At 46.8% G+C, this 11,832-nt stretch overlaps 1 protein-coding gene across 4 annotated transcripts in view; it reads left to right on the top strand.

Moving 5' to 3' along the window:
- CUNH10orf143 (chromosome unknown C10orf143 homolog) overlaps positions 1-9,657 on the top strand; it is a 51,739-nt gene extending 42,082 nt beyond the window's left edge. For all 4 annotated transcript variants that reach the window (XR_004270078.1, XR_004270077.1, XM_032282022.1 and 1 more), the window contains one exon: positions 9,070-9,657. Coding sequence is in view for 2 of the 4 variants with exons in the window: in XM_032282022.1 (XP_032137913.1) it covers positions 9,070-9,099 (30 nt within the window). In the remaining 2 variants the exon portion in view is untranslated. The remainder of the gene's footprint in view (positions 1-9,069) is intronic.
- Positions 9,658-11,832: the final 2,175 nt, after the last annotated feature.

Genomic DNA, 11,832 nt, shown 5'->3' with positions numbered 1-11,832 from the left:
ACTGTTTACAATAGCAAAGACCTGGAACCAACCCAAATGCCCATCGACGATAGACTGGATAGGGAAAATGTGGCACATATACACCATGGAATATTATGCAGCCATCAAAAACGATGAGTTTGGGTCCTTTGTAGGGACATGGATGAACCTGGAAACCATCATTCTCAGCAAACTGACAGAAGAGCAGAAGATCAAACACCGCATGTTCTCACTCATAGGCGGGTGTTGAACAATGAGAACACATGGACACAGGGAGGGGAGCACTACACACTGGGGTCAGTTGGGGGGAAATAGGGGAGGGACGGTGGGGGGTGGGAAGCCGGGGAGAGATAGCAAGGGGAGAAATGCCAGATGTAGGTGATGGGGAGGAAGGCAGCAAATCACACTGCCATGTGTGTTCCTATGCAACAATTTTGCATGTTCTTCACATGTACCCCAAAACCTAAAATGAAATAAAATAAAAAAGAAAAGAAAATATAGAATTTGACTGCATATATTAAGACATGCTACATATCAGAATTCCTTCATTGTTGTCTAAGAAAAGGTCTTTGCGGGAAACACATTTAGAATGCCTAAAATAGAAAGATGCGTATCTTGAATAAATATGCAAAGCGGCGTCCAGTAAATAAATGGGCAAATTGTTTGGCCTGGCATTTCAGAGAAGAGGAAACTAAAAATAGCCAATAAATATAAGTGTTCAACCCTCCTAGTAATTTAAGGGCTTGCAAATTAAACCATAAAGTTAGCAAAAATAAACATATCTGGTGTTATAAATGTGGGTGAGGTTGTAGAGTGAAAAGATGTGTTCAATTCCTTGGACGCCATATAAATGGGTAAAGTTGATGGTGGGCATTTCTGGTGACCTAGAAGCTACAGTTCTAGATATATACCCTAATAGGTGCCCAAGAAAGATTATACAAAATATTTGTATTTAGAATGCTGAGGCGGGCAGATCACTTGAGGTCAGGAGTTTGAGACCAACCTGGCCAATATGGTGAAACCTCATCTCTACTAAAAACACAAAAACGTTAGCTGGGTGTGGTGGCCCATGCCCGTTGTCCCAGCTATGTCGGAGGCTGAGTCCGGAGAATTACTTGAGCCCATGAGGCAGAGGTTGCAGTGAGCCAAGATTCCGCCACGGCATTCCAGCCTGGGTAATGGAGCAAGACTCTGTGTCAAAACAAAACAAAACAAAACAAAACAAATGTCTGTTGTAGCACTGTTAGCATAAGAAAAGCCGGAAGCAACCTAAATGTTCATTAGTAGAATGGATAAATGAATTGTGATATATTTCCTCAATGAAATATTATACACAGCAGTGAAAATGGATCAAATGGATAAAAAAAAGGAAATTACAGAATAATCTATATAGAATGATACTATCTAGATATAATTTTAAGCATGGAAAACATTGATATACACATCGATATACTAAAGGCATAAAAACTTTTGTGAGCGTGGTAAACAACTTCAAAATAAAGGGGTTATTTCTACTGAGTGTAAGGGCTCAGGGTGCAGTGTTTTGATGATATCTACTGTTTTATCTCCTAAGTTATGTGATGCTTCATGAGTGTTTGTTACATTGTTGTCTATAGCATTTTTTGTACATCTGAAGAATCGTGGTGAGCTTGGGCGTGATGTATTCACACATAGATATGTCATTGTGACACTGGAGGACATCAAAGGCAGAGAAACATCTGTAGAGCTGCTAAAGAGAAATGACTCGGCTAAGCACAAAGGGATGATAATTTGACAACAGATCTCTCGTTAGTAGCAGTAGATGTCAGAAGACCATGGAATAGCATCTTTGGAGTGCTAAGGGCACGCACCTTGGTGTGCATGTGGACAGGCTGTACTAGGTCTAGGGCTGGGATGATGGCCACTGCGCTGGGTTCCTCTCCCCACCCTAGAAAATTCAGTTACCAAAACTGACTGAAGGACAGAGAACATCATCAGATCAATAACAATGGAAGAATCTGGGAAGGTTATCAAAAAGCTACCAGCACAGGTATTTTACAGATTTGACAAACCTGTATAAAGGAACACATGGATGATTTAACATTAGGAAAACGACTACATTGTCTGATCAAAGGGAAAAAAGAGATCACCTGTTAGATGCAGAAACAGCATGCAGTCAGATGCTAATCCCATTCATGATATATATTCAAAAACGCCACAAACCAGAAATAGAAGGTTTTCTCCTGGTAAAAATTAAGGACGTGATACTTAGTGGAAACTTCCGTGTTGAAGAGAAAAGAACGAGGATGCTGCTGCTGTTGACACTTCTGCTTGGTGTGCTCGGGCTCCTAGCTGGCATGGTGTGATAAGGAAAAAAGAAACAAGGCCATAAGAACTGGAAAGAGCAAAGTCAAAAAACAATTTTTTTTTTTTTTGAGATGGAGTTTCCCTTTTGTCACCCAGGCTGGCATGCTGTGGTGCGATCTCAGCTCGCTGCAACCTCCGCCTCCCAGGTTCAAGCGATTCTCCTGCCTCAGCCTCCCAAATAGCTGGGATTACAGGCATGTGGTACCACGCCCAGCTAATTTTTTTGTTTTTTTTTTAGTAGAGATGTGGTTTCACCATGTTAGCCAGGATGGTTTGAATCTTCTAATCTTGTGATCTGCCCGCCTTAGCCTCCCAAAGTGTTGAGATTACAGGCGTGAGCCACTATGCCTAGCCTAAATTGTTATTTCCAGATAGTATAATTATCTACATAGACTATCCAAGTCTTAGCACAGTGACTCATTTTTATAATCCCAGCATTTTGGAAGGCTGAGACAGGAGGATTGCCTGAGCCCAGTAGTTGGAGGCTGCAGTGAGCTATGATTATGCCACTCTACTCCAGCCAGGGTGGCAGGGTGAGACCCAGTCTCTCTCTCTCTCTCTCTCTCTCTCCCTCCATATATACGTGTATATATAGACGTATATATGTAGATATATATATACGTCTGTATATACAGACATGTGTCACATGTATATATATATGTATATACATGTATATATACACAGTAACACATACGTATATATGTGTATGTATACGTCTCACGTATACACATACGTATATAAGTATGTATGCGTATATATATACATATATATCTCTAAATCTCTCTAAATTTAGAGAGATTTATATCTCTTAGATTTAGATCTCTGTATCTCAAAATCTCTCTGATATATCTCTAAATCTCTATGTATATATGTATATATCTCATATATATGTGTATATATGTACATATATACACATACACATATGTTTATATACATATACGTATATATGTATATATATAGATAATTATATACATATATAAAATCTATATATATGGAATACATATATATATATATATGTATTCCAGAAAATCTAGAGATAAATCACTAGAACTAATATCCAGCAAGGCTGTTGAATACAAGATGAACACACAAAAATAGATAAACTCTTCTTTACTGCTAACAATCAGTTAGAAGAAAACTCTATTCACATGATTGTATCATGAGGATATGAGTTACTATCTAGTGTCCTTCATTTCATCCTGAAGGCCCCCTTCAGCATTTCTTGTAAGGCAGGTCTAGCAATAGATTTTCTGTTTTTGTTGATCTGGGGACGTCTTGGTTTCTCTATTATTACAATTTCAGTGTCATTGGTTTTGTTGGGTATTGAAGGAGGATAACAGGAACTGACGCTCTTTCTTTTGGCACTTGGAATATGTCCTTTCGCTGCGTCTCACTCCCATGATGTCTGATGAGAAATCAGCTGTTACTCTCAGTGGGGCTCACTTGCACGTAGTATGTCGCTTCTCCCTGTCTTCGTTCAAGATTCTTTAGTTTGAGATCATTTGATTATGATGTGTCTTGGTGTGGGTCCCCTTGGGTTCATCCTAGTGGAAGTTAATTGAGTTTCTTGGATATATAGATTAATGTTTTCAAATCAAATCTGAGAAGTCTTTGGCCATTATTTTAAAATATTCTTCTGCCTCTTTCTCTGTGTCCTTTTCCTCTGAGACTCTGGCTTATGTGTGTGTTGGGACACTTGATGGTGCTGCACAGACAGGTCTCTTTGAAGCTCTGTTCATTTTCCTTCACTCTTTTTTTTTCTCTGTTCCTCAAACTGGATAATCTCAATTGATTTCATGTTCATTGGTTCGTTCTTCTGCCTGCTTAAATCTACTGTTGAGCCCCTTTAATGAATATTTAATTTCTTTTTTTTTTTTTTTTGAGACGGAGTTTCGTTCTTTTTACCCAGGCTGGAGGGCAATGGCGCGATCTCTGCCCACTGCAACCTCCGCCTCCTGGGTTCAGGCAATTCTCCTGCCTCAGCCTCCTGAGTAGCTGGGATTACAGGCACGCACCACCATGCCCAGCTAATTTTTTGTATTTTTAGTAGAGACGGGGTTTCACCATGTTGACCAGGATGGTCTCGATCTCTTGACCTCGTGATCCACCCGCCTCTGCCTCCCAAAGTGCTGGGATTACAGGCTTGAGCCACCGTGCCCGGCTGAATATTTAATTTCAATCATACTTCTAAACCGTAGAACTTCTGTTTAGTTTATATGTATAAAATTCTCTTCTTATTGATAATTAACCTATTTGGTGAGACATTGTTCTCTTTTGCGTTAATTCTTAATCACAATCTTCTTTTTTTTTGCGATGGAGTTTCTTGTTGCCCAGATTTGGGTGCAATGGCGCCCTCTCGGCCCACTGCAACCCCTGCCTCCCAGATTTAACTGATTCTCCTGCCTCAGCCACCCAAGTAGCTGGGATTACAGGCATGCACCACCACGCCCGGCTGATTGTGTATTTTTAATAGAGGCAGGGTTTCTCCATGTTGATCAGGCTGGTCTCAAACTCCTGACCACAATTGATCCACCTGCCTTGGCCTCCCAAAGAGCTGGGATTACAGGTGTGAGCCACTGCTCCTGGCCATGATCTACTTTAGTTCTTTGACCATATTTAAAATGGCCGAGGTGAAGTCTCTGTTAAGTTCCTGTCTGGGCTTTGTGTTGTTTGCCCCTCAGATCCACTGCCCACCTTTCCCGGCATTCTGTGCAGGAGGCCAGCCTGCATGGCTTACATCTGTGGATGCCTGGGCTCTTCCATTTCCCTTTGGGCTCAGCCCCTTGGGAGTTTGGGGCAGGCAGCAGGAGGCTGGAGAGGGAGGGCAGGGTACGTGGCCATGTCCCCTGGCCGTGCCACCGCTCCTCTGGAGGAGCCAGCAGCATGTGGCACATCCTCCTTCTGGGTTCTGGTAGCTGCTGCTGCCCTTTATGCCCTGGGTCGTGGCTCCCAGGACAACTCTGTGAGAACCCTTTTGTAGTACCCCCTTATGAGGTCTCCTGTTAGCCCATGTATCTATTTCCTGTTGGGGTTGTGAGTGGTACAGAAGGGTGCATGCCCACTTTCGAGTGTTGACACCTCCAAGAAGGAAGAGAGGAAGATGAGGCAAGAGCATGACAGATGCCCATCAGAATGGGGTGTAAGGAAGGGAGGAAGATGAGGCCATTTGCGTGGGGTGCAAGGAAGGGAGGAAGATGATGGGGTGTAAGGGAGGGAGGAAGATGAGACCATCGGCGTGGGGCGCAAGGAAGGGAGGAAGATGATGGGGTGTAAGGGAGGGAGGAAGATGAGACCATTGGCGTGGGGCGCAAGGAAGGGAGGAAGATGATGGGGCGCAAGGAAGGGAGGAAGATGATGGGGCGTAAGCAAGGAAGATGAGGCAAGAGCATGACAGATGCCCATTGGCATGGGGTGTGGCAGGTGTTATAAAGACGTTTCATCATGCAAAGATGCATACCTGCCAAGACGGGTGATTGTCCTAGAGGTCAGAGCTTTTGTTGTAGGCCTTTGAAGAATTCTCTTGAGAAGGGAGAATGTTTTGTGGCGGTAGAGATGAATCTGCTGTTGAAGGAAGAAAAATGACTTCTCTGGCAGATGGTAATGGCAGGAACCATCAACATCTTTAATCCACAGAGGGCTGCTGTCATTCTGTCACACAGGTGCTACGGAGAAGTGGGGAGCTACCACAGCCAGGGCTCTGCCTGTTAGGGAAAGATGGTGTCAGCAAAAGGGAAGGGGATTCGGGGCGCAGTTCTCTCCACCCCCAGGCTACAGGGATGCCTTGCAGCTAGATGTACCAGAGGTGAAGGCATCAGTCTGGGTGTTTAACATGTTAGTCCCAGATGGAATGAGGTGTGTCCCTGTTGCCTTGCTGGCCCCACAGACAGGTCATGGAGAGCCCAGTGAGGAGGGCTTCCTAAAAGGAAAGGGGGACGTTTTGAGGGAGTTCATGAGTGGTGGCAGGCCCTGCAAAGAAGTCGTTGCTATGAGAGATGAACGAAGGGCTGAGGCTGCAAACGTGTGCCCCAAGGAGAAGGCGCTGGGCAGCGGGGGCAGCTGGGAACAGCTGGCCCCCGGCCCTTTTCATCCCAGGGTTAGAAGCAAATAAAATCTTCCTCTTCACAAATTTAGTTCTCTTGCTCCGTGGAATTGTGTTTTACCAAAAGTGGAAAAGAGTTTTCTCATTATTGCTTATCAAATCACTTTTCAAGCCTGACCAAACAGGAGGCAAGGCGTTTTAATTGACCCACAGTTGAGATGCAATGACCCCGACGCTGCTGGTCAGGGTCAGGGTCAGGGTCAGCCATCAGACCTGCTTCTGGTGGCTGATGAGGGCAATCTGTGAGTCCCAGAGTCTGAGGACCTGAGGTCCCACTGGCCCAGCCCTGTCTAGATTGGGGTCAGTAGCAGGCTTCTCTTTGGGTGTCATTGGGGGGCTGCTTGCTTTGAGAGAGACAGAGACAAACTGGGTTGTGTTGAGAAGAGAGGGTAGGACAATGTGGGGGCTTGAGATCACACCGGGGGCAAAAGGTTTAAACGAGCGATTTCTAAAGGCTCCTCTGTGTCTAAGATTCTACGTCTTGGCCAACTGCATTGGCTTACTCCTATAATCCCAACACTTTGGAAGGCTGAGGCCGGTGGATCCCGAGCCCAGGAGTTCTAGACCAGCCTGGACAGCATGATGAAACTTTCTCTCTACAAAAACAAACGAACAAAATACAAAAATTAGCCAGGTGTGATGGCAGGCGCCTGTAGTCCCAGCTACCCAATAGGCTGAGGTGGAAGTATCTCTTTAGCCCAGGAGGCTGAGGCTGCAGTGAGCCATGATTGTGACACTGCAATGCAGCCTGGGTGACAGAGCCAGACCCTGTCCAAAAAAAAAAAAAATTTCTGGATCTCAGTCTTCAAATTGATGTGGCCCTGTCTTTGTCCCCAAGTTTTATCCATTGCGTCTCAAACATGTCTTCCAGATACACCCCTCCTTGAACAGGGCAGGGAAGGGTGCGTCAGGAGTAAGACGCCTCGGTGAATAGCTTAAAAAAAATGTTTTTTGATTTATGTGGTTGGTGATGATGAAGTGAATTAAATAGCATTTCCCTGCAATCCCCCTGTCTCTCCCCTAAGAGAAGCCTCCTGTCTTTTGGGTGCCGTGCACCCCACGAAACTTCCAAGTGAGCCTCCAGGCTTCTGCTGACTGCGCCTTCAGTGCACAGCCCAGAGCCACGGTTCGCCAGCTGGGTTCCTACACTCAGTCTCCCAACAGAACAGGTTCCTGTCCAGAGAAGTTCAGGAAATGCTACATACTTTCCCCCACCTTTCAGGGATTTGTTGTCCGTTAGACTATGAAAGACCTTGAGAATTGCATGAAGAAACTTGTTTCCAAAATGTCCTTTTGAAAAGGGATACCTGCTGCACGTGTGATTCCCGGAATATTCTGGGAAGTGCGGGCCTGTTGAATAAATGCAGCACCTGTATTCACCATGGCAGCCAGGGCCTTTCACACCTCAGTGCTGCCTGACCCCCGACAGCTGCTCCCATCCCTGCCATGTGTGCCACAAGCCCCACTCCAGTCGCCACAGACAGCCTCTCTGTTCCTGGCACAATCTAACCTCGTTCTTACTGCTTGGGTACACCCTCCTACCTCTTGCTCCTCTGTGGCCCACCCGAGGTACTTCTCCTTGTGTGAAGCCTTCTTCAGCCTCCTCATGAGGCAGGGTCACGTGCTGTCTTCCCTGGCTCCTGTAGCATTTCGTTATGATTGTGAAGGAGCCATCAGTGTCACTTCAGTACTCCGCTGTCTGATGGTACCTCCAGGCAGGGCTGGGGTCTCTCCTGTCTGGTCCCCGTGGCTCAGGGCAACCCCTGTCTTCCAGGAAGCAGGGACGTCATCGAGGACCAGACTGCTTTGTTCCCCCAGCAGCCAGCCTACCCAACCCTTCCTGGGCTGCAGCCAGCCTACGAGCCCATTACCCTGAGGGTGGAGTCCTTGCAGGACAGGGAGGCCGTGCCTGTCTCTGCCTGTGGGCCAGGGAGCCACACTGCTGTGTGCCAGGAGATGTGGCCAAGTGTGACAGATTCCTAGATGCCGACGAGCCTCTCATTGCACAGTGGTCCTGTGTCTGGCCAACTGTCTGTCCCCAGCCATCTGGTTCTCCCAGTTACTTCTGCAGGTGAAGGTGAGGGGACAAGAGGCCTGCTCCAGGAGATGGGTGGGGGTTGGAGGGGCCCTGGTGGGGATTGCCATGAGCCTCTGTTACTCCCAGATGTCCCTGGTAAGAGGAGCCACTTCTGTGTTGCTTTTGTGCTGAATCTTGATTCAATATTTAGACATTTTTTAAAAATTCATTTCATGAATATATGAATATTATTTTTATTCTCTTGTTATTCCTCATAGTACTATAGGAAAGAAGCTTTGGAGGTCAGGGTGGGCGGATCCCCTGAGGTCGGGAGCTCAAGACCAGCCTGACCAACATGGCGAAACCCCGTCTTTAAAAAAAAAAGGGAAAGAAGGGAAGTAACATTTATTAAAAACGTTCTATGTACCAGGCACTACTGGAAATGCTTTAAATATCTTAATTATGATATAATATATATTAATATATTTATAGATAGATACCTCAAAAATTTAGATATCACAAGCAGTCATTTTAAACGTTGTGCTTTGTGTTGGCAAGTGTATAGCCAAGGCGTATTAATGTGGCCAAGGTAAACTAATTCCCGCCATGCGCTGTTTTGTCTTTGTAGGGACATTTTAACCATACCAAGAATCATTAGGAAATGCAAGCTGGAAAAAAGAAGATTCCAGCTTTGGTTCCGAGCCCTTCACGTTGCAGCAAATGGGAATCTCCTACAGATGGGTTTGCACACCTGCCTGTTCAGATGGCAGCTGGTGCCCTCTGCAGGTAGGGAGGTTTGTGTGTCTTCTCGTTCTGGTGAACCCACCGTCCTCTGCAGGAGAACCAGGAATCCACGTCACTGCAGAAGAGCACCCAACTCATGACTACGGACTGCAGCCTCCTCGAATGTCTTGCTTGAGAGGGGCATCAGTTGCATTATTTACAAGTCAAAAAGTCTTGTATCAAACTTCCTGTGAGCCTGGGCACTCATGGCCTGTGGAGGCCCACCCAGACGCAGCCCTGCCATTGTGATTTTTCATTGTTTTGCCAGTGTACCCAGCACTGCTTACCTACTCTTTCATTGAAAGACTTGTTTGTATATGGAACATGTTCTAATCTGGAAGTGAATTTTACTGAATGCTAATGTCCAGTCTATTCCCCAACTGAAGTTACCAGTGACAGGATCCCTTTTATATTAAAGTGGAAATTACTCATTGTCTCTTGGGTTTTCAATGTATTGTCTGACAGTGAGGCTGGCATTCTTTTCTCTGGGTTTGAAGCTTCCTGAGATGTCCTGTTTATAAGCTCCTGTCCGCATCATGTTATCTGCAGGGACGGTGTTCCCTCCAGGGACCGTCCTCGGCACTGATTTGGGAAGAGTCCACTCTATAAATAACTGTGGCATTGGGTCATGGGGAGAGTTGCGCACGGGAAAGATGGAGCAGAGGAAGACGAGGTGTTGAAGGGAGGCCAGTGAGAGCCACCTGGGGTACGGATTGTCCAGCATTACAGGACATGTCTCCATTAACCTGGGTGAGATCCCAGAGCTGTGACTAGATTCGAAAATGTCAGTCCGTGCCAGACAGCCACAGCCGGGAGGGAGGGAGGAGGTGTTGGCATTTGTGACCTTAAAAAAGATTTTTGTGGCTGCACGCGGTGGTTCACGCCTGTAATCCTAGCACTTTGGGAGGCCGAGGCGGGTGGATCACGAGGTCAGGAGTTCGAGTCCAGCCTGGCTAACATGGCGAAACCCCGTCTCTACTAAAATATAAAAATTAGCCGGGCTCGGTGACTGGTACCTGTAATCCCAGCTATTCAGGAGGCTGAGGCAGGAGAATTGCTTGAACCTGGGAGGTGGAGGTTGCAGTGAGCCGAGATTGCACCACTGCACTCCAGCCTGGACAAAAGAGTGAGACTCTATGTCTCAAAAAAAAAAAAAAAAAAAAAGGTTTCTCTGAAGAGCTTTAGTTTGTTCTTCTCTTTTCAAAATGAGATACACATCTTAATTTTTGTGGGGAAAAAACCTTAGTTTCACAGCATGTTCGTTTTGTGTGTAAACTCTTCCCTCTCACCCTCGTTTATGGAGAGAGCAGGTGTCCATGCGGTGTCTATTGGTGTTTTGTAGCAGAAATGGCGTGCGTCCCTTGCGCTGTTTATATGAAGCTGGCTTTTGCTAGAGAACAGTCCCCGGGCATCCTCCTGCCCCACGGAAAATGTCCCCACTTGAGAGTCGGACAGACATGAGTTTCCATCTCATCTCCACCGACCATCTCCATGTGTCCTTGATGAGTCCTTGGGCCGACTGGAGCCTCTGGTTCCCATCTGTGTGGTGGGAGGTCGCCCTCGGGTTGTCCTTAGCCTGCAGCGTGACCTCTGTGTCAGCACCCTCCCTCCCGGTGCACAGCCCCTCCAGCCCAAAGCAGGCCTTCTGCTCTGGAAAAGCAAAGCCCGCGAAACATGACCAGGTGACAAGGACGAAAGGGATGAGGTGCAGCTGGCCGGAATGTGGGTGTCAATGGGTTCTCTAGAGGGACAGAACAGGATGGATGTGAATATGAAGGGGAGTTTATTAAGGAGGATTGACTCACACAATCACACGGTGAGGTCCCACAATAGGCCATCTGCAAGCTGAGGAGCAGGAAAGCCAGTCCGAGTCCCAAAACCACAGCAGTAGAGAAGCCAACAGTGCGGCTTCAGTTCTGTGGCCGAGGGCCCAAGAGCCCCTGGCAAAGCACTGGTGTAAGCAAGTTCAAGAGTCCATAAGCTGAAGAACGTGGAGTCTGATGCTTGAGGGCAGGAAGCATCTGGCATGGGAGAAAGACGGAGGCGGGGAGCCTCAGCCAGTCCAGTCTTTCCATGTTCCTCTGCCTGCTTTATTCTGGCTGAGCTGGCAGCTGATTCGATGGTATTCACCCAGACTGAGAGTGGGTCCGCCTCTCCCAGTCCACTGACTCACATGTTAAGCTCCTTTGGCAATACCATCACAGACACACCCAGGAACAATACCTGGCATCCTTCAATCAAGTTGACACTCGATATTAACCATCACAGTGGAGAAGCAGCAGCTTTATCCAGGTGCTGGACTTCCTGAACTGTGAAGGGAATGGAGGAACTTGTCACTGGGTACCTGAAATGGGGGATGGCAACAGTTTCTTCGTGTTTTCAACCATTTTAGTGCAGGCCATGAAATAGAAGGCTCAGAAATTCCAGACCTTCCTCGGTGTGGTCCACACCTCAGTCCCAGCCTAGTCTGGCCTTTGTGGACAGAGATCCTGTCTACAGCCTGGTTGTCCTCTGGCAGCCGCTCCTCACCCACCTCCTGACTTACTGTCACAGCTGCCCTGGCATCCAAGCTGGCCTTCAGCCCCACCGCCCTGGCTCCAGAGTCATC

Source organism: Sapajus apella, unplaced genomic scaffold, assembly GCF_009761245.1.
Source record: "Sapajus apella isolate SASKATOON/1434 unplaced genomic scaffold, GSC_monkey_1.0 scaffold13, whole genome shotgun sequence".
NCBI classification, from domain to species: domain Eukaryota; kingdom Metazoa; phylum Chordata; class Mammalia; order Primates; family Cebidae; genus Sapajus; species Sapajus apella.
This window is presented reverse-complemented; position numbering and strand designations above follow the sequence as displayed.